General features: G+C 55.2%; 3 protein-coding genes across 3 annotated transcripts in view; 2 read left to right on the forward strand and 1 right to left on the reverse strand.

Annotated features, from left to right (window-relative positions):
* The first annotated feature begins 3,422 nt into the window (after positions 1-3,422).
* LOC150066085 (odorant-binding protein 2a-like) overlaps positions 3,423-27,089 on the forward strand; it is a 48,160-nt gene continuing 24,493 nt past the window's right edge. The window contains exons 1-4 of the mRNA XM_090329402.1: positions 3,423-3,599; positions 3,989-4,191; positions 4,381-4,451; positions 4,883-4,993. Coding sequence (XP_090185528.1) covers positions 3,423-3,599; positions 3,989-4,191; positions 4,381-4,451; positions 4,883-4,993 — 562 coding nt within the window. The remainder of the gene's footprint in view (positions 3,600-3,988; positions 4,192-4,380; positions 4,452-4,882; positions 4,994-27,089) is intronic.
* LOC150066086 (von Ebner gland protein 1-like) lies at positions 9,699-12,594 on the forward strand. The gene is made up of 7 exons (XM_090329237.1): positions 9,699-9,858; positions 10,286-10,422; positions 10,695-10,765; positions 11,252-11,362; positions 11,922-12,023; positions 12,208-12,234; positions 12,451-12,594. Exons 1-6 carry the CDS (start codon positions 9,769-9,771, stop codon positions 12,231-12,233), a joined length of 537 nt encoding a protein of 178 aa, XP_090185363.1. The 5' UTR covers positions 9,699-9,768; the 3' UTR covers position 12,234; positions 12,451-12,594.
* Positions 19,414-21,865, reverse strand: LOC150066087 (von Ebner gland protein 1-like). Its single transcript, XM_090329236.1, has 6 exons — positions 21,747-21,865; positions 21,224-21,360; positions 20,881-20,951; positions 20,284-20,394; positions 19,624-19,725; positions 19,414-19,439 (listed from the first exon to the last, which is right to left on the reverse strand). The coding sequence occupies exons 1-6, from the start codon at positions 21,837-21,839 to the stop codon at positions 19,414-19,416; spliced, it is 540 nt and encodes a 179-aa protein (XP_090185362.1). The 5' UTR covers positions 21,840-21,865.

The raw sequence follows: 27,089 nt of genomic DNA on the forward strand, positions 1-27,089 counted from the left end.
CTGAGCTCAGCAGGAAGCCAGCTGCTGGGGCCTCTGGGGTCAATGTGAATGAGAGCTCACGACACAGGCCATCACACAGCAGGAGGATGGACAAGAAAGAGCCAGGAGCATCCTGGGCCTGGAAGGGAAGGCCCTCTGAAAACATGGCTTAGGTTCGTGCTAGACTTCGCGGGAAAGAGGATTGCCTGCTGAGTCGTCTTCATCACCTCTGAGCAGGCAATGAAGGGTGTGCTTGGAGCTGGAGGCAAGACCTTGATCTGAGCACCATACTTCCCTCATGTACATGTACTTTGTTTATTTCATCCCCTGCTACTAGAACATGAACTTTAAGACCCTTCATGAATGCATGCTTTTAATGTGTGGCCTATGGAGAATGGGAAAAAAAATCAGTGAATACATGAATAGATGTGTTTTATTTCTTTAGCCCCTATGCTATGTCATCTCATGAAACATTTTAAAAGCTGTACTGCTAGACAGGTGCTCTACCACCTGAGTCATGTCCCCAGCTCTGTCTTGCTTTAGTTAGTTTTAAAGTAGGCTCTCCCTTTTTGTCCCAAATGATAATCCTCTTACCCATGCCTCCTGTATAGCTGAGATCACAGGCATAAACCACCATACCTTGCTTATTAACTTTTGTCCAGGCTGGTCTCTTAATACCTATCCCCTGAGTAGCTGGGATTACGGGTTTGAGCCTCCACCCTCAACCAATAATACCTTTTCTGATTCCTTGTGTGTGGCGGTGGGGAGATAGTATAGGAAGCCCAGAAGAGTGGGTTCATTCTGCAGTGCCTTACCCCCAGGATGGTATTCCATGCTGACCTGAGTGTTCCCTCAGTCCCATAGCCAGCAAGATAAGGAGAGGGGTATGGCAGTGACCTTACCTGGAGCCATAAAGACTTTCTTGAATTCCTTGACATGGGGAATGGATGGGGAGAAGGAAGAGATGGGAGAATGAGAAAGAAAGCAAAGCAAAAGCCCTTAAAAGATGTCAATACCTGATATTATATTTAATATACACTATAAAAAAAGATAAACTACTGCCAGGAGTCAGTGGCTCAGGCCTGTAATCCTGGCTACTCAGGAGGCTGAGGTCTGCGGATTGCAGTTTGAAGCCAGCAGGAAAGGAAAGGCCTCGAGACTCATTTTCAATGAACTACTCAGAAAAAGCTGGAAGTGGCTCTGTGGCTCAAATGGTAGAATGTTAGCCTTGAGCAAAAGAAGCTCAGGAACAGTGCCCAGGCCTGAGTTCAAGCCAGAGGACCAGCAAAAAATAAAAACAAAAACAAACAAAACAAGCAAATAAAGAACGATGTAACTTACTGGTAAGGATGGGGGAAAGTGAAGGAAGGAATGATATTGCTTAAGAAGCATTGATTTATGAACACTGGAATCCCTTTGTACAAATCCTTAAAAAATAACAATAAAAATTAAAAGGAAGACCCACCCAACCGAAAGCATCCTGGTGAGTTATTATTTATCCAAACTATAGCTGTGGGCACGTGTAGGGGTCTGCTCTTGTCACACTGTCTCCCCATGGTATTTTGACAATGGGCTGACTTTACCTCCTTTCCCATCTCCCGGGAGCGTCTCCCTTGCGTACACCAGGGCCTCGAGCTTTGGCTCCTATGATAACTTCCTGCCCCTCTTCCTCCCGAGGGAGCCTGCTTCAGCATCGCTGGCAGTCGTGGTAGAGTCCAGCCTGCAGGACATAGAGATGGGTGATGGACAGCCTTTGCTGACAAAGCCTTCCTGGTGGCGTCCTCCACTGGCTGGCAGTTGTGTGCCTTTTGTTTCCCCGCCAGTGTCGAGCATTGGATTACATGTGCCAGTGTTGCCAGGTGCTCAGATCAATGATTCACACAGCAAGTGAAATAAGAGGAAATACTACAAGTCTTCCCCGGCAGGGAGAGATGCCAAGCTGCTGTGCTTGATAGCACAGTCCCTGCCCTGTCTCACGCCTGGGCAGCTTCTGGCTCTGCACCATGCAGGAGGCCAAGTACTGGCTGATGTCACTGCCTCTGGGCGGCTGACCCCAGGTACACTAGAGAGTGCTTATTAGTTGTGTTCATGGTGTACCTGCTCTGTTCCATCAGGCCAGAGAGGCACAAAGACGCCATTGTGGGCTCCCAGCATCGGGGCCTAGAATCTGGATCTCAGGGCAGGCAACTGAGGTCCAACAATTGCAGGGTCAGGGAGAGACTAAGCAGGGAAGGGAGCTGGGGCCAACGGCAGCAAAATGAACACTCAGAGTAACGCAGCATGAGCTGTGCTCGCTTGCAGCCTTTCTGGGCCTTTGACCCATTTATCCAAAGAGAACGAGATTTAGGCCAGCTCTGAAGAGGGAGAGCAAGGCTTGGGGAGCGGATGGTTCCAGTGTGATAAAGTCAGGATCATTGCACAAATGTGAGCCCAACACAGGCTGTGATGGACCGTGGCTGTGAATCTGAGCCAGGAAACAGGGAAGAAACCGGTGTCCAGGGACAGCGTGGGGTCTCCACATGCCCCCTCATGCCCGTGCACACTGCCAACTCAACACAGGGGCTGAGTGCCTTGAACCTCCTGGTTCACAGATGTGCAATAAACAAGGCTTCCTCCATTAGTGGACAAATAATCGTGACCCCACACACACGGCTGGGAGCTCTTCAGCGAAGCCTGGATGAAGTCAAGCCTCTACTCTTGGAGAGCATAAAGGGGGTCGAGGAACCTAGCAATGGCCACAGGTGGGAAAAGGCAAAGCGAGTGGCATCTGGGAGTGGTCTGCAGGGGCAGAGCTGGCTGGGTGCAGAGGGCGGGGGAAGTGGGGGCGGGGGAACAGGGAAGCTGGGCCTCAGCGTGGCTGGGCCTCAGCGTGGCTGGGCTGCCCTGAGCAGTGCTCTTCAGCAGACCCGTCCATGCCACTCCCAGAAGCCCAGGGTGAGGCACGGAGTGGAGGAGGGGCGGGGACTGCAAGGCGCAGGCTGGGGCTCTAGGGAGCTGGGGGGGGTCTGTGGATCCGTTCAGCCCCCTCCTCAGGGACGTGAGGTGACACGCAGTCTCCCAGGGCGCAGGGCCCAGGCTGGGCACAGGTGGCAGGAGGGCGGGATGGAGGGAGCGTGAGGAAAATACAGAGGCCTGTGCCGCCCGGGGTGAAGCGCCCTCCACGTGCTGCTGTGAGCGGCTCCTGCGTGCCGCAGACCTGGGTCAGCGCTGGCGTCTCTCCTCTCCAGGTGGACCTGAGCTGCTCTTCATCGGATTCCAACAATAACACCTCCACCGCCATGATGGACGTGGACTTGGCCATGACAGCTGGACAGGAGGGTGGGCTCAGTGCCACGTGGGCACAGGCCGCTGGCCGGGGGGATAAAGGGCACCTGGTGAGAGGCCAGAGCAGCCTGGTGCACACAGCACAGGAGACCTGCCTGGCCTGTGAGCCCGGAGCCCAGATGAAGACCCTGCTCCTGACCGCCGTGCTGCTGGGGCTGGTGGAGGCCCTGCGGGCCCAGGATCCTTTGTTTTCTCCCCCACAGGAGCTCAATGTGAGCTTGGGTCAGGCGGAGAACGGGGGCAGAGAACGGCATGGTGGCTGGCCATCTGACATCGGCCTGAGTCCTGTGTCAGAGGTGTCATTAAAGGCTGGGTTCCCATCCTGCAATCCCAGCTGGGCCTGTCAGAGATTGGGGACTCTGGTTCCCCAGCAGACATATGGCTGACTGCCTGCCTGCCCGGGACAGGGCTGGAGTAGGGGAGTGAGTTCGGGTGAGAGGGCTGTTGATTGAATACCCAGATCCTGGCAGCTCTCAGGGCAGTGTTTTCAGGGGTGAGAACTTCCCTAGTATTGGGGCTTGGACTCCCTCAAAGAGAATGGGCATCTGGGGTACAGATACCCACTGCCTCCACCAGGGCGCTGGAGCCTTGAGTGCTGGGCTCCACTGAACAAGGGGGTGCAGGCGTGTGTGGGCGCGTCCCTCACTGGGGCAGGGCCTGCCATGGCTAGACTGTGGGTTGGAAGGCCGGCGCGGGAAGCTGGGCGTCGGCGGGGGAAGCCGGGCAGTCTGGGCTAGCTCACGGCTGCCTCCTCCAGATCACCGGAACCTGGTACGTGAAGGCCATGGTAGCCAAGAACATGTCGGAGGAGAGAAGGCCCCGGGAGGTGTTCCCTGTGACCATTAAGGCCTTAGAAGAGGGGGACTTGGAGGCCAAGGTCACCTTCAAGTGAGTGCTGCTTCTGTGGATCCTCTCCATCCAATTGCTTTCTCCTCTTCCATCACATTTTGGGTATCAACAAAAATCCCTGTGTGGCTCAAAGCTCAGGCAAGGGTGGAACGGGATTCTTAGGGACACCAGGAACGCTGACTAGGGCCTATGAGGTCATTCAGAGAGCCATGGCCCCCTGTGTCTCAGGTTTAAGGGTCGGTGCCATGAGAAGAAAGTTGTGATGCGGAAAACTGAGGAGCCTGGCAAATACAGGGACAGTGAGTCTGACCTGGCGTGGCCTGATCCCTGGGGGCAGGAGGTCTATCCTGTTCACCTCCTGGGTGGGGCTGTCCTCTCCCTTCCTGGGTGCCTGAGGCCCTGACACCAAGCACCATCAGATGCTACAGGCCTGGGCCTTCCTGCCTCTGCGCAGTCCAGGTTATGACCTTCTCGGCAGCTGAAGTGTAAGGGCCTGGGAAGCAGAGCAGATGGAGCAGAGCCTGGGACCAAGTTCCCACCTGACCTCTTCTGCCGTCCATCGTCTGGATTCCTCAACGCCTGTGGGAGAGACTTCCTGCCCAGTGGCAGAAGCCACGGCAAGGCCTGGGCTCAGGCTCGCTGGGTCTCCCACCAGCGTGTTCTAGACTGTTCCTCAGTGGCTTCTCCAGGAATGAATATGCTAAAGGACTATTTTTTTCTTCATCTACAGCAAAGGGACACAAGGTCGTATATGTAGAGCAGCTGCTCACGAAGGATCACATTATCGTGTACTGTGAAGTCCAGCGCCATGGGAAAGCATTCAGCATTGGAAAGCTCTTGGGTGAGGGCCCCTCAGAGGCCCTGTCTCCTGTACCACCATGTTGGCTTTCAGTAGAATGGGTAGTAGCTGCAGCTTGGCATGAAGACCCCTCCCTGGCCTGCCTCTGGTGAAGGGTACAGTGTACTGCCTGGGGACAGTCCAGGCTCCGTAGAGGGTCAGCTGCGCAGAGATTGTCCGGGACAGGGACCTGATCCCGGAGGGAGCAGACCACCCTCGCTTGTGAGGCTCACTCAGTGGTTTGGGGGTACTCCCGCCCCAGAGCTGCCTGTCCACTGCCTGGCCTCCCCGCTCCTGCCTTAGGCTGCTGTAGGGCAGAGCCCCTGGCGCTGGGTGGCGCTTGTCCTGTCCCCTGCATATACTGTGGGCTCTCTGCAGAGAGAAGCCATTGCCACTCTCCTCACTCCTGCCACCCCTCCCTGCGCAGGAAGGACCCCCGAGGCCAACCCAGAGGCCCTGAAAGAATTTACAAAATTCACCCAGCACAAGGGACTCCTGCAGAAAAACATCATCATGCCTGAGCAGAAGGGTGAGCGAGCTCGGTCCCCACCCCTCCTCTGTGTCCCCCGTGTCCCTCCATGTCCCCAGTGGTCCCCGAGCCCCTCACACCCTCCCATGACACCGTGTCTCCTGTCCTCATCCTCCTGTGTCTCTCATGTGTCCGTCCATGTGTCTTTGTGGGAAGACACACGGACAACAGGACCCCACCTCATTCAGTTCTCGGTCACTGACAGATACACACTTCCTTCAGGCATGATGGGCTCTGGGCCGTTTCTTGGGCACCTCCTCACTCTTGTGTTTTCTTGGCTTCTGCAGGTAACTGTGTCCCTGAGCAGGACTAGGGTGAGTGCCCCTCTGGGAGAATGAAAACAAACCAAGCTGGGTTCTGGAGTTGGAGGCTCCATCAGTTGTGGCCCGGCTCCCTCCACCCAGGGAGGAGAGAGCTAATCAGGTGGCATGGCCCCCTGGGAGGCAGTCTCCACGGGAGGCGGGCCCCACGGGAGGCGGTCCCCACGGGAGGCGGGCCCCACGGGAGGCGGCCCCAAGTGGCCTTCCTGAAACACTGGAGGATTTCTTCCTTTGATCCACATCCTGCCTTGAGAATTCATCTGGAGATTTCAGCTGGGCATACACTCTTCATGGCAGAATGGCCTTTCTTTCCTGGGAAAGCCCTTCATCTTAAACAGTGCAGGAGAGACAGCCATGGAAGAGGGAGCAGGGAAAGGACATGGCTCCAGCCAGCCAGATCAGTGAACCAACGCTGCTAGCCAATGGCGGATAGACATCACAGCCCGATCATCCCCACATCCCAGTGTCCTTTGTGTTACCACCATCCTTCCCCTACCTTGCTTCCACATGATCCAGCCCCCCTCCCTACATATGCACCAGGGATGTGCAGAGACCTGGCTGGTCACAGAGGCTGTGTGATGGCTCTGGGGGCTCATAGCGTCCCAGGAGGCCCGGGGATGGCACAGAAGCTCAGGGAAGGGACATCCCAACCCAGCACCTGCACCCTGTCCTGCAGCCTCTACTTACCTGTGGCTCCGACCTGAAGGCCCTGACCTCTGCTCCTCTTCCTGTCACAGCAGCCACCAGGCTTGTTGCTTTCAGCCACCCTGCCACCAACACAGCACTGGGAGCTCCCTGGACCACGTCTTGTGCCTGGACCGCCCTTTCTTCTTAAACCAGACTTTGTGCCTTATCCTTCCATCTCCACACCCAGCCTTCCTTGATTCCAAATAAAGCATTACAGCAATGACTCTGGTCTTGGCAAGTCTGTGAAGGGACCTGGGCTTGGGTCCCTAAGAGCTCTCCTAGGACGGGGAGATGACTCCAGTAAGGACCCCAGGAGGTGCCTGACTGTTCTGTAGGAACATGTGACAGCCTGAGGCGGGGCACTAGGTGAACCTTCACCCCAGCTGGCTTTGGGCGAATCGGAGGTCCTGGCTGGATCATGTAGGAAGCCCTGGGGGAGGCGTGGATAGGAGAGGGAGAGGCAGGGCTGCTGGCAACGTGCAGGCCCTTGGAAGAGTTTCTACACCAGTGGATCCTAGGGGAGGCCCAACTTTGAGCTGCCTAAGCTGGTCCTGTACTTCAGAGGACAGCAGAAGCCTGAACTGCCTGTCCCGATGGGAGCAGGCCTGTCATAGCATGAGTTGGCACTGTGTTAGCAGGGGATTATATTGTCTGCCATTAGGAATAATGTAAGTTCTTCCTTTACTGCTGGTATCCTTTAATTTCTTTTTCTTGCCTCATTTCTCTGGTTAAAAATTCAAGTGCTGGGGCCGGGAGTTTGGCCTAGTGGTGGAGTGCTTGCCTAGCATACACAAAGACCTGGGTTCGATTCCTCAGTACCACATACATAGAATAAAAGCTGGAAGTGGTGTTGTGGCTCAAGTGGTAGAGCTGTAGCCTTGAGAAATGTCCAAGGACAGTGCTCAGGCCCTGAGTTTAAGCCCCTCAACTGGCCAAAAAAACAACAAAAAAAATTCAAGTGCTGCATTGAATAAGTGTGGAGAGAGTAGACACGATTGTCTCATTCCTGATTATTTTAAGGCACAGTTGAGTGGCTATCCTGGATGGTGTTATTTACACTCTTATCCCATATACAGATTTATATTCGTCAGTGTTGAGCCTTAAAACAAGTAACAGTTGCATATTATAGTAAGAAACAAGCAAGACTGAATAGTACATGTAAGTTTCCATGACCCAGGCTTCTGGCAGGGATTGGAGGTAGACCGCATGCTCAGACATTTCCTGTAGGTGGCGCTGTTGTTTTCCAGGTAAAAAGGGGCGTTTGAACACTCACCCTAAGGACAGGATAGTGAGGTCCGGTGTGTATGCAGAGACATGGTTCTAATTCTCCTACCCAACTTGCATTCCAGAGGGGGGATGGTTCTATTACCCCACCACGACAATGGGGACAATGCTTAACAGTATCCACCTCAAATTCTGAATCAACTCACTCCAGCGTTCGAGGGGAAGTCAGTTAGCTGTGTGTCCACTGTCAATACCCGTGACTCTTCTCTGTGGGGTTATTTTTATGGAAGCCCCTAGAATGCCTTGGAATCCTGGGCCTTGTCATTCCTCATCTGAGACTCAGGCTGGAGAGGCCGTCGACCCTCTCCAGGGCTCTTGGCAGCCAGGCTTCCTGGACCACTGTCATCTCAACTGCTTCCTCAGGGTTAGGAGCGCAGTGGGTGGACTTTCCTCTGGAGACCCACGTGCCCAGGTCCTGTGTGACACAGTGGAGGATGGGCCAGCACCTCAGATCCAGTCGTGGTGCCCACACGGCCTGATGACTCAGCAAGCTGTGCATGCAGGGGCTGGACCCCAGAAGAGCTGTGCTGCAGAAGTGGAGTTACAGTGGCATGGGTGTGGGGGAGGGAGGTGCAGGCCAGGGAGGGGGACATGTGGGGGTCAGAATGGCCACAGATACTGTCACAGCTGTCCCACTGCTGATTTTCAGCCATGAGGAATGAGACGTCTCAATAGGCAATAAGACGTCTTTAGAGCTGTAGCAACTGACCTTTAAATGCAAGAGATAAAAACCTGCTTATCTCACAGCGGAAATCCCTGCTCCCAGACATGTGTGCAACGCACTGTTCCGGAGAATGCCAGCTGTGCTATCTGTGGCATGGTGGCTTCAGTTGAATTGGCCTTCTACTGGAAGCATGCATTGTCCTGCACCCATGCAGAGCCAGCCTGTCACCTGTCACAGGCTGTCCTTGACTTGGCCCTCTGGTGAGGAAGTGGAGCTGGGAGCCACTCCACGTCCTCAGGACTGGCTGTCAGGGGCTTCAGCAGCCTCCATGGCATTTCTGGAGTTACAGGAAGCCAGAGCTTTCTCTCCATTTCTCTCCTGCTCTTCTCCTCTCCCTTCCCCTCCAAAGGCAGATGGACACAAGGCAGGACATTTGCCACATATTTCAAGACAGCCCTTGCGGAATCACAGAAGAAGGCAGGGGTCAGTGGACAGGTTGGCTAAGCTCACACTTTGGCTGTTACATCTGCAGTCTATCAGTGCTCCATGAAGTTATCACGAGCTGTGGGCTCTGGGGTGCGTCAGGAAGGGTTTCTCAGCGTCCTTTCCGGGTTTGGGGAGGCCCTCCTCATTCCCCCAGGAGTGGAGCCCTGGACTTCTGCTGGCCTCACGACCTATGGCCTCAGCTTCTTCACAGCCAGGCCTTCTTTCCTGTGGATGAGTTATGTGAGCACACGCGTGTGTTTCTCTTGTGTCTGACCCATCACAGCACCAAATGTAAGCCTTTGGGCCTTTGAACACTTGCTCAGCAGGGCACATGACCTCTTAGAACGCATGTGCTTTCATATGCAAACCACAGGACAGAGGAAGGTCACTGAGCCCCGAGCCCAGACCCCTCTGCCCCCCACAACCCTTCGTGACAGTGTACATACCAGGCAGTCGCGTGGCCACGAGGGGTGTTCACCGCCACAGTATTCTCCTTTGGGGGCTTCCTACAGAGGAAGCCCCCCCTGCCAGCTTTCATCTGGGTCCAGTCCTCTGGACAGCCGCCTGTCCTGGCCATGCTGGGGGTGGAACGTGCTTATTCAGTGACTTTCAACAATAATGACATTTATCAGCCCCGCTGCGGAGCTGGCCGAGGTTTGTGGTCAGGAAGGGACATGTCCGTCCTCCGTGCCAGGTTCCCCCTGGCTCCAGGACCAAGTGGTATAAAGGGCAGCTGAGTGAGGAGCCAGCACAGACTCCCCCAGCCCCACGAGTGACTGCGAGCCCCGCAGTGAGAGCAGACCCAGAGATGAAGACCCTGCTGCTGAGCTTCAGCCTGGGCCTGGCTGCTGTCCTGCAGGCGCAGACCCTTCCCACTGTGGGGGAGGACGAGAAGGAGGTGAGCCACATGGGTGGGGCTGTATGTGGAAAGGAGACTGAGATGGCCTGGGTGAAAACCCCAGTTTTCTCTGCATCCTTGGAGGCCCTTATTTTAGGGTTAATCCCCGAAGCCCTTCCAAGGGCATGTGTGACAGGGCATCAGATGGCTGGCAAAGATGGGCTTGGGGTACAAAGAAGTCATGGTAGCAGCAGGGCCCCCTACATTTTGCTCTTGCCTGGATGGAATGAGGTTGGGATCCTGGGTGACCTATGGCGACTCATAGCCTGCACTCAGATGGGCTAGGTGAGTGCAGCTCGGGGGAAGAGATGGAGGAATATCCAGACCTGCTCTCATTGGAGGTCATGGTGCCATCGGCCTGCAGGGTAGGGCAGGGCACCTTTGCAGGGAGTGTGCCCCAGCCATGACAGACATGTACCATTCCCAGGACTTGGGGACCTGGTATTTGAAGGCCGTTACATCCGAGAAGGAGATTCCTGAGTTAAAGCAGTGGTCTGTGTCTGTGACCCCCATGAATGTCGAGATCCTGGAAGGGGGCAGCCTGAAAATCTCGTTCACACTTGGGTGAGTGTCTGCCAGCCAGGAGGTCGGGAGCGCCTTCAGCTTTCTCTGAAGAGAGTGGACCTGGGCCAGACAGGAAGTTGGAGGTCGGGAAAGGAGCTGGGGCACTGCAGAGGCCAGGGAGCTGCCACACACCCTGAGACATGAAGGGCTGACTGGTGCCTGGACCTGAGACACAGTGAAGGCTGCTTCTCGGGCCTGGCCCCGCCCTGTGACGGTCCTCAGAGCAGAGACCCAGCACAGACACAGCTGCTCACCGACCTTCTGTGTTCTAGGATTGCAGGTCACTGCAGGGAGATAAGCAGCACCATGCAGGAAAGCGAGGAACCTGGGACATACACAGCCTGTGAGTCACAAAGCCCGCCACGTCTGCTCCCACTGCTGCTGGAATCCAGTGGCAGTGTTGGTTCAGGGTGGCCTGTGGGTGGGAGAACCTTTCTCTCCATTCTGCACCCATTGTGGACACACTCTCAGCTCCCGTTGGCCAATTGGCCTCCAAGATCCAAACACTTGGCGCCAAGCCCTGTCCTCAGCCCGGACTCTCCAGGCTTTCCCCGAGGCTATAGCTGAGCCCAGAGTGGGACCACAGCTGCACCTGGCCTCCTGCTGGGGCCCAGTGGCTGGGGATGCGGCCCCCGCCCTGACGTGTGGGCACCTGGCCTGGGCATCGCACTAGGCAGGAACTGGGTGAGGACCCCTGGCAAGCTGTCAGGTCTGGATGCGGAGGACTTTCCCAGATGGGGCGGGGGCTGGGGCGGGGGCTGGGTGTCTTGGCACCCGTCGTGCTGTGCAGGATCCTGTCTTACTCAGGACCGGTTCCTGACCTCTGCAGATGGCGGCAGGCACGTGGAGCAGATCGTTAGGTCGAGCGTGGAGGATCACTACATCTTCTATGGCGTGGCTGACGTGCACGGGCATCAGGTCCGGACAGCTAAACTTGTGGGTGAGTCACGAGAAAGGGGGGCCGAGGCCTCCAGAGCAAACCTTGAGCTCCTTTCCCCAAGGGGCCTGGCAGGGCAGCAGACAGGATGGGAAGACAGGGCCACACGCAGAGTCCACCCATCTCTGAGCGGCCTCTGGTGTCAGTGCCCTTCCCGGCCAGGCAGAGAGGCCAGGGCCCTGCTGTGCCCTCCCAGGCCAGGCATGTGTGAGCAGGGAGCAGAGGGAAGGTGGGGGGCCCTGAGCCCCCCTGGTCGGGAGCTCGCTCCTCCAGGGGGTGTTCGTCCTGCCCCTCCTGACCTGGAGGAAGGGTGGGGTGCCGGCAGGAGAGGGTCTCCTGTCTCCCAGGTCAGCTGCCATGGGCTCCTGCCCCTACTGTCATGGCTCCCTGGTGGTCCTTCCTGGCCAGGCTCTCCTCCCAGCCCCAGGCCTCCAGGCCAGGCCCCTGGTGGGTGGGCAAGGCCTCCCTCAGCCCAGCCCTGCTCAGTCCTCTGGACCAGGGTGACACGCCAACGTGTCCACCGCCTGTGGCCCACACGCTGTCTCCTCCACCCCTGCTGCAGGCAGAGACCCTGCCATCAACCTGGAAGCCCTGAAGGACTTTGAGAATGTCACCCGGGCCAGAGGTCTCAGCTCAGAGACCCTCGTCATCCCCACGCAAAGGGGTAGGAAAGAGGGCCCCGTTGAGCACTGCCAGACCCCACGGAGGGAAGGCCACTGTGTCAGGCCTGGGAGCAGGCTGCCTTGTGTGGACTTCCCACTGTGGGGCTGTGGGGGTGCGGGTGCTGGAGGAGCTGGGGTCCCCAGTGTAGTGCTGGGGTCTGAATCCTGCTGTTCTTTCTTTCACAGAAACCTGCTCTCCCGGAGCTGACTAGGGTAAGTGGTGGGTTTCAGGACGTGGGAGAACACCCTGTGCTGGGGGCGAGTGAGATGTCAAGAGCCTCTGTGGCCTATTGGCCTTTCTCCTGCACGGACAGGGGAGGGCGGAGCACAGATGTCCTCCCTGAATGTCACTCCTGCTTCAGGGAGGAACCTGCCGCATCTCCCTTCTTCTCTCCCTTCCTGGCCTTGCTGATGCTCCTTCCCTTCCAGGTCTCAAGGTAACGTGGCTTGGCAGCAGACCTGTGGCATCACCCTGATCTCGTGCTAGGGCACATGGAACCAGCCCCTGCCACTATCTGCCCTCTCCCTCCCTCTCCCCTTGCCCCCGTTTCTCAATAAAGAGTTTCAGCATTCCCTGGTGTTGGCACCGCCTGTCTGTGAGCCCCTTGGTGGCTGCTCTGGGCTCTCTTGGGGTGTGGCTGGAGGGAGGAATGGGTGGGGAAGCAGGCAGGCAGGCGCAGAGGACCCAGCCCTGTTCTGGTCCCTCTGGTGCTGCTTCCAATCAAAGACCATGAGAAGCCTGGCAGAGACATGGCTGCAGCCTCTGCCTCAGGGTGCTCTGGGTGCTTTCTGCAAATGTGCCACCCACAAAGCCCTGGTTTTGTTGGCTGGTGTGATGGAAGACAGAGATGTAAGGAATATAGGGGCTTCAGCCAAGCATCCAGGACCTGGCAGAGCTCATGCACACGGGAGCAGTGTATGTACTAACACTGTCCATAACGTGTCATGGTCAAGTAATAGCTTCCATTTATAATCACATATACCACACACACACACACACACACACACACACACACACACACACACACACACACACACACACTGTACCTACAAGTTTCTTTATTTATTTATTTTTTTATTTTTATTTTTTGCCAGTCTTGGGCTTGAGCTCAGGGCCTGAGCACTGTCCTTGGGCTTTCTCAAGGCTAGAGCTCAGCACCATTTCTGGCTTTTTCCTATGTATGTGGTACTGAGGAATCGAACCCAGGTCTTCGTGCATGCTAGGCAAGCACTCTACCACTAGGCTAAACTCCTGGCCCACCTACAAGTTTCTTTATGTCTTTTTCTTTCCCTTACTTAATGGTTCATCTTTGCCTTGTTTCCTTCCTCCATTTTCAAATTTATATTCAGAAATAACCCTTGCAAGAATGTTTAAATTTAGACATAATTACTTTTTCTCAACAAATCAATTATTTTACATTAATGACTTATTTTTTATTTATATATGTATTTATTTTTGTGAATCATGGAGCTTGAATTCTGGGCCTGGGTGTTATCCCTTAGCTCTTCAGCTCAAGGCTACCACCCTGGCCTTCAGCCAAGCCCCACTTCCAGTTTTCTAGGGGTGAATTGGAGATAAGAGTCTCAGGTCCTTTTGTGCCCAGGATGGCTTTGAACCTTGATCCTCAGATCTCAGCCTCCTGAGTAGCTAGGATGACAGGCGTGAGCCACAGAGCCCAGCTAATGACTTTTATTTTTGGTCTGTCATGGGGCTTGAACTCTGGGCCTGGATGCTGTCCATGAACTCTTCAGCTTAAGGCTAGTGCTCTACCCCTTAAGCCACAGCACCACTTCCATTTTTATGGTGATTAATTGGAGATAAGAGTCTCATGGACTTTAGTACCCAAGCTGGCTTTGAACCTCTATCCTCAGATCTCAACCTCCTGAGAAGTTAGGATTATAGGAATGAGCCACTGCACCCAGCCACAGCATAATTTTTTAGGCCTTAAACATAGAACTAGGGGCCAGGAGTGTGGCCTAGTGGTAGAGTGCTTGCTTAGCATGCACGAAGGCTTGGGGTTGATTCCAGAAAAAGCCAGTATTGTGGCCAGAAACTTGAAGCCCCGCCTGATAGCCAGAGACCAAAGATCAATGCAAATTGCAATGAGTCGTTTATTGACGAGCTCGAGCACGGGTCTCTGCGCACTGATAGTCAAGTGCAGACCAGAGGCCCCGAGCACAAGATTACAGCCCCTTTTATACATTTTTTTTGGTAGGGGGAAGGCCCCAGCAAGTAATAGCAACAAATCAATACGCCATGCGGGAAATTTATACTATAATTCCATTAAATGATTGGTGCGATACAAAGCAGGAAAGGGGTCGTGGCTAATCATTGGTCAGTCTAGCTGGCTGTCATTTTAGGAGGATGGTTTTAGGCCAGATATGAGTCTAGAGGGATCTCCATGGTAACGGGCTTGTGATTGGTTGACATCTGCCCTAGTTTGCTGGCCCTTACAAGTCCGACCTTGTTGGTACCAGATGGCTACTATCTCCAGCTCCCGGCTTGGAATGTGTATACTCCTTACTTCAGCTTAGCTCAGTCTGGGAACCAAGGACAAATGGATGGTTGTAGATTAGCCACAAGGACAGCAGTTGCATTTCTCAGGGTTTTAGCAAGCAGATATACAGAAGCAGAAAGGCAAGTTAAGGAAACACAAGTGTAACTATCCAAATGAATACAAGTATGAAAATACAAATGGCTAACATAGGTTTATAGAAAATATATAGATATTTTCTATGCTCCTCACCAGAAGTGGGGCTCTGGCTCAAGTGGTTAGCCTTGATCAAAAAAGCTCAAGGACAGTGCCCAGGCCCTGAGTTCAAGCCCCAGGACTGGCAAAAAACAAAAACACAAAACTAATTGTGCTAATTCAACTTTTAGTGAAGCGTTGGGAAGCAGACATCTTGAACTGCTTTTCTGTGCACCAACAATTCATGAAAACATATTTATTAACAGACCCAAATATATGCACATGTGCACGTGTGTGCACACACACACACACACGCACACACACGCACAGACACATACACACACACACACACACACACACACACACACACACACGCACGCACGCACTTAAGGTCCTGGCACAGGCAACAGATGAATTCCAGGTCATCTGGAAACCAGGAACAGGAGCCAGACTGGAGCTGGAGATGAGGCTGGGGTGTGAGTCATGCGTTCCAGGCCTTGTGGCTGTCTTTCACCTGTGCGGACAGGGTCAGCACTAACTCCTCGCTGGCCTCTGGGGGGAGCACTGATGAATCTAACCTTCATGGGGCTTGAACTTGGCCTGGGCACTGTCCCTCAGCACTTCAGCTCAGAGCTACTGCTGTACCCTTCAGTCAAGCCCCACTTCCCATTTTCCAGACTTAATTGGAGGTAAGAGCGTCAGGTCCTTTTGTGCCCGGGCTGGCTTTGAATCTTGATCCTCAGATCTCAGCCTCCTGAGTAGCTAGGATTACAGGCATGAGCTACCACACCCAGCGATGAATCTAATCTTTAGAGGAAGCAGCACACACAAAGGAAGGAGACGAGGCCTGGACACTGGAGCCACTCACACCCTGTTGTGAATTATGCTGATTGTGGTCTGCAGAGGGAAAGCAGACTTCCTAGGAATACAGTTCCTTCATCCTCCCATCCATCCTTCCACCTTCCCACCCACCCACTCACCTATCCTCCCATCCATCCTTCCACCCTCCCACCCACCCATTCACCTACCCACCCATCCATCCTTCCACCCTCCCACCCACCCATCCACCTACCCACCCATCCATCCTTCCACCCTCCCACCCACCCATTCACCTATCCTCCCATCCATCCTTCCACCCTCTCATCCACCCATTCACCTACCCACCCATCCATCCTTCCACCCTCCCACCCACCCATTCACCTATCCACCCATCCATCCTTCCACTTTCTCACCCACCCATTCACCTACCCACCTATCCATCCTTCCATTCTCCCACCTACCCATTCACCTATCCACCCATCCATCCTTCCACTTTCCCACCCATTCATCCACCTATCCATCCATTCATCCTTCTATCCTCCCACCGATCCATCCACCCATCCTTCCAGCCATCCATCTATCTTCCATCTGTCTTCCATTCACCCACCCTCCCTTTTCCCCATCTACTCATCCATCCATTCACCCAACCTCCCATCCACCCATTCTTACATCCATCTATCCAGCTATCCACCCAAAGCTCTGTTCACGCTAGGCCCTACCTGTCCTCCTGTCTCATCCTCCCACACTGAAGTGTTCAATGTAGCCATTCCAGAAACCTCTCAGAAACATCCAAGACCAGCCCTCCCCTGGGGAATACCATCCAGAAAGCCCTGCCCCTGCCCGTCCAGATCAACCTGCTCGTGATGGCGACAGCCTGCCTGTCCCTAGGAACTCCTGTTCCTTACAGGCCTCACAGCCATCTTGCCTTTGTGGAGATCCTGACCAAGCCCTGCTCCTTCCTCTGCTCCCACTCCAGCCCCAGCCTCTCTGCCCTTCATCCTGCTGAGACGTGGCTGCCTCCTCCAGCTTTTAGGAAAGTAGCACATAAGGCTCTGGGCAGAAACATGCCCATTCCTGCAGTGAAGAAGACCAGCCCACTGCATCTCAGGACATTGGAGTTTGGGATGAAAATCGAGCGAGTGCCTGGTCCACCTCCCGAGTGTGCCAGCTGGATCAGCCTAAGCTGAGCAGGGGAGAGGTCTACTTGTACGTTTTCCCTCCTTGCAGGACTCTATCCCCGGACCAGACCGCATTCAGCCAGTGAACCCTGGCATCTCCTCGGCCCGGAATATTCCTTGGTGCATCTGGCTTCAGAGGCTACACCCTGGCTGGCAGTATGGCACCCGACACCCTGCAAGTCCAAGGCATGGACAGGGAGCACGCCCTGCCCTCCCCTCCGCCCCCACCCCAGGCTTGGAGTCATTCCTGTGTCTTGTAGTCTTTTGGGAATGCAGACTCGACACAGAGGGATGTGTAAGCTCTTCTCATCCTCAGCTCAAATCTTTCCAGAGGAACCCTGAACACTGCAGGCCACACCGTGGACTAGGCCCCGGTGGTTTGTCCTGTACTGGAGTCAGGGTGTCCCCAAAGAGAGGTGAGGCAGGAGATTCTGTCTAGGAGAGGTGATGTGAGCTGAAGACACCTGGAAAGTTGGGTTAGCACTGAAGGCCCTGAGGTCCAGGGTGGCCATCTGAAGATGCAGCAGATTGTAGATGCGTCTGCTCCTGTCTCCACCTCCAGCCTGAACCCACACACAGGTTGTTCCTTGATCCTCGTGGACCCAGACCCTCCCAGGGGGCAGAAGACACTTTCTGTCTAACTTCTTTCTCTTAAGAAAAAGGAGCAAAAATGTCTTCTGTGGCACTCGGTGGTGCCTGTGGATACCCAGAACCTCTCTGAAAGGGTCTACCAGTTGATGGCACCCTCTGGGCCTATGGGAGTTGTAGTTCACAGGATTTTTCAAAAAAACCTCTCTGGCTCTGGCCCCTCTTTCCCATGTCACCTCTGCAGGCCAGTGCTGTGTCTGATGTCCTCATGCGCAGGACTAGGAGAGAGCAGTTCTTCTTCAAAACCATCCACCCTGCCCAGTAAAACACCCCAGGGCCAGGCTCTGGCTAGCACAGCCCTTAATTGCCAGGAGCCCAGGGGGCACCCCACTCTAGGCACACCCCCCAGAAAGCCCAGAGCAGTCCACCAAGGGACTCCACAGATAAGCAATCACCAGAGATTGTTGAAGCTCTTTATTGAGAGGAAAGGGAGGAGGGTGAGGGCAGAGGGAGGAGGGTGATGGAGAGATCTGGACTTGGGAGGGGTCTAATTCCATAGCCACTGGATCAGAAGTTCAGCCTCATGCCTGCAGGGCTGCTTCTAGGCCATAGTTCAGTGACCTGGAAGGGAGGAGGTGCCCATGAAGCCAGGAGAGGGGAAGAGCAGGGCAGGGCGGCGGCGGGGGGGGGGGGCTCTACCCAGGACATCACGGCAGAGGGAGGGAAAGCTTTGGGCCAGTCTGCCCACAAAGCTTCACATCCATGGGAGAAGAGGGACAGGTGACTTCAACAAACAGAATGACAGGGGCAAGACAGAGAAATGTTGGGACTCTTATCCTGTCCCTGTCTGGACAGGAGACCTGAAGCCAGCTCTCAACCATTCCATGGGAGACATGAGAATTCTGAGGGTCTGCAGCATGGCTGTCACCCTTCTCTTTGCTTTTGTTTGTTGGGTGTGTGTGTGTGTGTGTGTGTGTGTGTGTGTGTGTGTGTGTGTGGTCTTGGGGCTTGACCTCAGAGTCTTCTGGCTTCTACCGTGCTTTATTTGAGTTGAGCAGCTTGTAGACGTTCCTACCCAGACTGGCTTTGAATGCGTCCTCAGGTCTCAGCCTCCTGAGTAGCTAGCTACAGGCGTAAGCCACCAGTGCCTGGCTGGCAGTCACCTTTTTTTAAAGCAGCCCAGGGGAGGATGATTCTACCTGGCCACACCTGCCAGGAGCCCAGCGTCACGACCAGGCTCAGCTGAGAGTGGACAATGAAGCAGTCATCACTACAGAAAGCCAAGACCAGGCTTTCCCTTCAACTAGGGGTGCACCCAGAGCCACTGGGGCTCCTTGCCTACAGAAGATATTGAGACTCCTGCTTAAGGCAGCATCCTAGATGCACAGGACTCCCTGAATTTGTATCGGAGGAAGCTGGGACTCAGACATGCCCAGTGGCATCCATGGACGTAGACCTGGTGTCGCAGTGGAGGACTGGGATCTGGGGGGAGGAGGCTGGGTGCCTCTTCCCACAGAGGAAGACTCCTGGACGCTTTGGATTATATAGCCAGGTAATTCACACCAAAGCTCCATGGTGATTTTCAGAAAGAATGTTTGGCGGTATGGTCATATATTCAATGAACACATGTAAAAATGGAACTAGGAGAACTGAGGGGATGGGTGGGGCTGAGAGAAGTGGGGAAGAATGACAAGAGATGACAGCCCTCAAGAAGCATCAGGCTCATAAACTGACACTACGATAAACTCTATAATAACACTTTCAAGATCATTCTTGTGATACATTGTAAAACATGTTATAAGCTGACATGTTGAACTGAAACCTATTTGTACAATGACTAAAAGATACGTTGAAAAGAAGAAAAGAAAGTCAACAGAATGCAGAAGCCAGACAACTACTGGATCTCATTCTTTCTGCCTGGGAATGCCACTGGAAGGAAATCTGAGCTCAGTGCTCACGGGGAGAGACTCCAGCAGAAGCAGAGCACACCCACTGGACAGGCGGGCTCTCCTGCGAGTCAGGAACAAGGGTGGGAAGACAGACCACAGGGCTCCAGAAGCCCCATCAACAAGCAGCTGTGGAATGTTGCCCAGTGCCCCCTAAAACTGACCTTTATCCTAATCACTTCCCACAGAGCAGGTTTCTGTGAAAGAAAGAACAGCAGGATTCAGAACCCAGCACTTCACTGGGGACCCCAGCTCCTCCAGCACCCGCACCCCCACAGCCCCACAGTGGGAAGTCCACACAAGGCAGCCTGCTCCCGGGCCTGACACAGTGGCCTTCCCTCCGTGGGGTCTGGCAGTGCTCAATGGGGCCCTCTTTCCTACCCCTTTGCGTGGGGATGACGAGGGACTCTGAGCTGAGACCTCTGGCCCGGGTGACATTCTCAAAGTCCTTCAGGGCTTCCAGGTTGATGGCAGGGTCTCTGCCTGCAGCGGGGGTGGAGGAGACAGCGTGTGGGCCACAGGCGGTGGACACGTTGGCGTGTCACCCTGGTCCAGAGGACTGAGCAGGGCTGGGCTGAGGGAGGCCTTGCCCACCCACCAGGGGCCTGGCCTGGAGGCCTGGGGCTGGGAGGAGAGCCTGGCCAGGAAGGACCACCAGGGAGCCATGACAGTCAGGGCAGGAGCCCATGGCAGCTGACCTGGGAGACAGGAGACCCTCTCCTGCCGGCACCCCACCCTTCCTCCAGGTCAGGAGGGGCAGGACGAACACCCCCTGGAGGAGCGAGCTCCCGACCAGGGGGCTCAGGGCCCCCCACCTTCCCTCTGCTCCCTGCTCACACATGCCTGGCCTGGGAGGGCACAGCAGGGCCCTGGCCTCTCTGCCTGGCCAGGAAGGGCACTGACACCAGAGGCCGCTCAGAGATGGGTGGACTCTGCGTGTGGCCCTGTCTTCCCATCCTGTCTGCTGCCCTGCCAGGCCCCTTGGGGAAAGGAGCTCAAGGTTTGCTCTGGAGGCCTCGGCCCCCCTTTCTCGTGACTCACCCACAAGTTTAGCTGTCCGGACCTGATGCCCGTGCACGTCAGCCACGCCATAGAAGATGTAGTGATCCTCCACGCTTGACCTAACGATCTGCTCCACGTGCCTGCCGCCATCTGCAGAGGTCAGGAACCGGTCCTGAGTAAGACGGGATCCTGCACAGCACGACGGGTGCCAGGACACCCAGCCCCCGCCTCAGCCCCCGCCCCATCTGGGAAAGTCCTCCGCATCCAGACCTGACAGCTTGCCAGGGGTCCTCACCCAGTTCCTGCCTAGTGCGATGCCCAGGCCAGGTGCCCACACGTCAGGGCGGGGGCCGCATCCCCAGCCACTGGGCCCCAGCAGGAGGCCAGGTGCAGCTGTGGTCCCACTCTGGGCTCAGCTATAGCCTCGGGGAAAGCCTGGAGAGTCCGGGCTGAGGACAGGGCTTGGCGCCAACTGTTTGGATCTTGGAGGCCAATTGGCCAACGGGAGCTGAGAGTGTGTCCACAATGGGTGCAGAATGGAGAGAAAGGTTCTCCCACCCACAGGCCACCCTGAACCAACACTGCCACTGGATTCCAGCAGCAGTGGGAGCAGACGTGGTGGGCTTTGTGACTCACAGGCTGTGTATGTCCCAGGTTCCTCGCTTTCCTGCATGGTGCTGCTTATCTCCCTGCAGTGACCTGCAATCCTAGAACACAGAAGGTCGGTGAGCAGCTGTGTCTGTGCTGGGTCTCTGCTCTGAGGACCGTCACAGGGCGGGGCCAGGCCCGAGAAGCAGCCTTCACTGTGTCTCAGGTCCAGGCACCCGTCAGCCCTTCGTGTCTCAGGGTGTGTGGCAGCTCCCTGGCCTCTGCAGTGCCCCAGCTCCTTTCCCGACCTCCAACTTCCTGTCTGGCCCAGGTCCACTCTCTTCAGAGAAAGCTGAAGGCGCTCCCGACCTCCTGGCTGGCAGACACTCACCCAAGTGTGAACGAGATTTTCAGGCTGCCCCCTTCCAGGATCTCGACATTCATGGGGGTCACAGACACAGACCACTGCTTTAACTCAGGAATCTCCTTCTCGGATGTGATGGCCTTCAGGTACCACCTCCCTGAGTCCTAGAGAAGATACTCCACTGTCACCTCCACTAGAGCTCATCCCTTGGTCTGTAGGCCTAGACTCATTTTCACATGGAGCTTCCTCCAGTGTCCCACCCACCCAGACCCCACCTGCAACTGTCCCTTGAGTGCAGGCCCTGAGTCTCAGAACGTCAATCACAGGCGCCATCCATCTCAGGAAAGATGGTGGATTTTCCCCTCCCATGCCAGCCTTCTGTGCTCTGGGCCCATCTGGAGCAGTCCCGCTGCTCTGGCTCTTTGTGAGGCCAGGGATTCAGGCAATGGTCGGGCAGTGAGGGCCTCTTTGGATGTAGGTATGGGTGGGCTCTTCAACCAGCTGTCTCACTCCTCTTCCCCTGGATGTGCCCTGCTAATCTGAGACTCACCTCCTGCACCTCGTCCTCCCCCACAGCGGGAAGGGTCTGCGCCTGCAGGACAGCAGCCAGGCCCAGGCTGAAGCTCAGCAGCAGGGTCTTCATCTCTGGGTCTGCTCTCACTGCGGGGCTCGCAGTCACTCGTGGGGCTGGGGGAGTCTGTGCTGGCTCCTCACTCAGCTGCCCTTTATACCACTTGGTCCTGGAGCCAGGGGGAACCTGGCACGGAGGACGGACATGTCCCTTCCTGACCACAAACCTCGGCCAGCTCCGCAGCGGGGCTGATAAATGTCATTATTGTTGAAAGTCACGAATAAGCACGTTCCACCCCAAGCATGGCCAGGACAGGCGGCTGTCCAGAGGACTGGCCTCAGCTATGAACTGGCAGGAAATGAGTGGGGGGGGTGTGGTTTCCTGTGTGGGCATTTCCTGGGGGCATGTGGGGTGTGCCAGTGACTCCTGATCCCACCCCCAGGGCCACTCAGGCGGCTGCCACAGAGGAAGCTGGTAGGAGCCAGAGTATCCTGACCTCTGGTCTCAGGACCTCCTTTCCCCTCTTCCCAGGCACATCAGGGTCATCGTAGATAAAGAGGGATGCAGCTGGCATGGGAAATCCTGTGCATGTCCTCCTGGGAAAGGTACACAAGGCCCCTCTGGTCCATACTCCAAGTGGCCGTGGGACAGACACAGAGGGAAACAAGATAGGTGCATCACACACGTGTGCTAACCTGCCCACAGTCGGCAGTGGGTGTGAAGCCCTGGCTTCAGGATCTGACCCTCCAGTCCCCTGGTTTAGTCTATGCTGGCAGGATGGTGGAAGTCATTTTCTAAGTCCTGACAAGTCACTCTCAGAGAACCTTCCAATGTATTCTGCTTGGTAATAGAGCTCTGAAATGGCGCTGCCTCTGTGGAGAACAGCCTGGAAAATGTCTCTAAATGCTTAAGCCGGGAGTTAAATCTACCCATGGCCCAGAAATTCGATGCCTTGGTGTAGAGAGGAGGTAGCCTCGCTATGAAGGCTTGTAGTAGCATCATTCTTAATAATCCTAAAATAGAAATAATCCAGTCTATCCGCTAAAGAATAATTAAACAAAAGATGGTCTATCCATGGAATGTCTAAGGCACACACACACACACACACACACACACACACACACACCCTCCCCTCAACACACTAATGAAGTTCTGACCCATCTCCAGGGAAGGAACCCGGTCACAGAGCCATACCCTGTGTGGTCCCCCTCACAAGACATGAGAAGAACAGAAGAGTCCATAAATGAATTTACAGTTCCAGCTGTGGTAGGGTTGGAGATGGGTTGCTAATGGATGAAAAAGACATTGTTGGGATAGGAGGATATTCTAAAACGAGACTGTCCAGATGGCTGCACAGCTCTGCACAGGGACAGAAAACTGTCATTTTGTACACCTGAAGTGGATGGACATTACGGGATGTGAGTCACATCGCAATAAAGTCGCTCTAAGTCAGCCATCAGATGTGACCAAGAAAGGACTCTGCCTCTACCTGAAGCAAAGGAAGAAGAGAGAAGGGACATCTGCAGAAGTGAGATTGGCTCTCGTGGGAGCAGAGACCCGCACACGCCACGGGCACCCACACCCTCGTGGCAGAGCCACGTCGGGCAAAGGCCCCATGTCACAGATTCTGAGGTTGGCTTGCACTGGAGCCCTGAATACACAGGATTTCCTCTTGAGAGAGAAGCGTGTTTTATCTCTGCTGCTTAAAGGTCATTCTGTTGCCTGTCAAATGCTTTGTGGCTTGTGGTTGGGACTTGGCAGTGGCTTCAGATGGCGCCCGTGGCTGTTCTGGCCCCCTCACCTCCCCCTGACCCTCAGCATACCTCTCTCTGTGTTCACTGTCCCTATCATGACAATTTCCTAATGTACAGCACCCACTCGTCATGGCTGATGTCCCAAGCACAGTGAACAGCTGGAGTATTTGGGTGTGTGAATGGCAGAGAAAGCACAGGGCACAGTTCAAGGAATGCACGCCCAACACCCGCACTAGAGACTCGGGTAAAATACATTTTAAGATCAACATCGGTACATGCAGACCTGAGCAGCCTCAGATTGGAGAGTTTAAGGTGGCACGAGGGACACGCACAGTGTGAAGGTTGGCATATTCAACTTTTCATCCCACTGCAGTCACGCATCAGACACCTGCAAGCTCAGAGGAAAGTCAGTGCTTTCAGGGAAAGGGCCTCCATAGTCCTACAATATGGCCTAGGAAGCCGGTCTCATAATCCACAGTGCCGACAGCTGGCTAGTGTACAGCAAGCTAGCGGAATAGTAGGTGACCTTCAAAAATGGTGCTTTCTTTTTATGTCAGCTAAAGATGTTTTTATTAGATTACTTGTTTCTTTTTGACAACTGCAAGGGAGAGAGATTTTCTGTGGACTCTGTGATTCTGCTAGATCTCCACCTCTGTGGATGCTGGGAGTTTACTGAGGGCCAACTGAGGGACAAGGCCCTTCCCGAGTCGTCATTACTCCTTGCCTTTGTCACCTACATGGCCATGACTTGGACTGCAACAAGGGGCTCTGAGTATGTAAACATTGTGGCCTCTCAAAGCAAATGGAAGCACGCTTATGACTCAGAAGCCATGGCCTGTTTGACCACAGATTGGCCCTTTATCCCTTTCCCTTCATCCCCACCGGCGTCAGTGGAACATAAGCTGGTGAGCAGGAGAGAAGATGCTGCCCCATTGCGTGGAGGACCAAGGGACCAGCAGAAGACCAGAAGGTGGCAGGAATTTGGGAAAGTGTGTTTGTTGGGAAGATGGCCACTGGTGTGCTCTCTGACACACAGAATTGTGCTTTCCTAATCTCCTGTGTGATGCTCAGGGAAATGAGGGAGCAAGCGTGATGAACCCTCACAGCCCTCACAGACGTGTGGGACAGGGCTGGGTGACAGACTCAGACCCTCCATCCCACAGGCACTTTGACTGTTGGACCAACCCCACTCTGTGGTTTCAGGGCACTGTCTGTATGTCTCCTTCCAAGCTTTCACAGGGTCACTCTGGGCACCTGCTTCAAAGTACAGAGAACTCAAGAATAAACAGCCTCTTGATGCTTCTCAAGTATCTAGAAGAGCAGGAACAACTTCCATCCGCACTTGGCAAATCCAAAGGAAGATTAGGGCGGGTAAAGAACAACAACTGTCTAAAACACTATCTAAAATGGACTAAAACACTTTGAAAACTCACCAAAAGAAACACTTTTTTTTTGAGTAAGATATAAGATGGAGGCTGAGATCTGAAGATAGTGGGTCAAAGCCAGCCAGGGCACTTAAGTCTGTGAGACTCATCTCCAATTAACAACTAGAAAACCAAAAGGGACTGTGGCTCTAGGGGTTGGGTGGTAGCCTTGAGCTGAAGAGCTCAGGGACAACGCCCATGCCCAGAGTTCAAGCCCCATGATAGGACCCCCTCCTGCAAAAAATGAAGATATAAGATGGATAAACCCGTATGTAACTTGAAGAAAAGGAGGCAGAAATGGAAGGTGATATGGGATGATATTAACAAAGGAAGAGGCATGCCAGGAAATGTCAGGATCATGAGGGGATCCTTTCTAGTGGACATACTGTATTTCTCCAGGGTGACCTGGAATCACTGGATGGGTCCGTGGAAAGTGCTGCTATGTCTCTCTGAGTGGACAGCAGCCTGGGAGCTAGGTGCCTGGACATGGAGGTCCCACAGAGGATGGCACAATCCTGGGCAATCCCTCTTGGCTCCAGACAAGGCAGTCCTATGCTGCTCCAGTGTGTGCGGTTATCTCAGGGAAGTGAGGCGGAGTCATTGCCCTGGCTGGGAGAGCAGGCCTCCTGATTGAGTTGAACACGCTAGGTCCAGCTGAGACAGGAGGGGCAGGCGAGACTCTCAAGAACCCGTCATCAGCTCTGGGGCTCCCAGGCTGGGCTCCTCTAGCACAGCCATTCTGGCTTTCCTCCTGGGGAGTTGGCCGCTGGAGGCAACTCCATCACCTGCTGCTGACGGAGTAATGAATCAGCCAGGGCCCCAGAGAGGGATGCTGAGGCTCCTTCTCCTCCTGCCCTGCCTTCCCCCAAGCAGAGGCCCCTGGGCAGGCAGGGGAGGCCCCCCACCCCGTCTCCCCTCTTTTCACTCTGTACTCTGACCGAGCCCCATGCAGGCAGGGCTGAGCTGGGCTTGGCTGTGGAAATGACCGCCCTGTGTGCCCAGCCTCAGGCCGCAGGGGGAGATCCCAAAGCCTAGCAGGGCAGAGAGCAGCGGACAGCAGAAACACCGCCAGGATCCGCACTGAGGCCGGGATCCTCTGGTTGGGATCAGAGGGCACAGACATGAACGAGCCAGAATACCAAGAGGGAGCTCCGCTCAATCGGCACAGAGTGTGGTGCATGGAAGGCCCAGCCCTCAGGCCCGGGAGGGAGATGTGTGCACAGACAGGCTGTGTGGCGGGAGAACGGTGGAAGGAAGGTGGACAGGCAGGACACATGGCCTGGGGTGGTGCCAGCTACCCGTGCTGTGTACAGCCTTTTGTAAGGCAGTGCTGACAGCCAGCCTTACATTGAGCAAGTCCCAGCTCCCAGGCTCCCACTCTCAGGTGCGGTCAGCCAGGCCCCGTGCTCCCACTCTCAGACCTGGTGCTCCTACCCTCTGGCTGTTCAGCCAGGGCTCACGTTCAGGTCTCCAGGGGTGGGGTTGTGGCCTCGACTGAGATCGAATCTGGGTCAGTGGCCATAGCCTGCTAGGCTTGTGGGGACGAGGTGGATCTGAACCCCTGAGGCCTGCCCACCAGGCAGCCCACACTATCTCAGATGAGGCCTTGGATGAGAGAAGGACGGGAGACAGACAGGTGGGGGAGAGAGGAACCCGAGAGAGACGGAGTCACCACAAATCACAGCTTTTCCAGACTGGACCCTGGAGGCCGGTCACCCGGTTCCATTTCTTAGCAGTCAGGGCAGCAGGTCAGGCAATCTCAAGGGGAGGGAGGGCTAAGTACCAGGAAAATCCAGTGAGTGTGACACCCCACAAGGTGACATCTAAAGAGCTGACACAGGGCTCAGGTCTGTGAGGTGAGGGAGGGCCTGGCCGGCTCTGTGACAGGAGATGACCTGTCACAGCTGATGACCTGGCAGGAAGCAGCCCTCAAGGGCTCCCCAGGGAACGGGGGTGCGGGGTCATGGAGCCCCTGAGAGACACAAGGTCAGGTGCAGGGTCACATCTGGATGGATGGGGGGGTTGTGCTCATGACCCCACGTGTATGTGTCTCCCCCACGGAGGGCACTGCGGCCCAAGTCACCTGGGGACAGTGGGCTGGGGGTTGGGGTCAGGGTCACGCTGGCTAGTGGTGGCCATGGTGT

The sequence above is a fragment of the Megascapheus bottae genome, chromosome 3 (assembly GCF_031878675.1).
Source record: "Megascapheus bottae isolate mThoBot1 chromosome 3, mThoBot2.hap1, whole genome shotgun sequence".
Taxonomy (NCBI): Eukaryota; Metazoa; Chordata; class Mammalia; order Rodentia; family Geomyidae; genus Megascapheus; species Megascapheus bottae.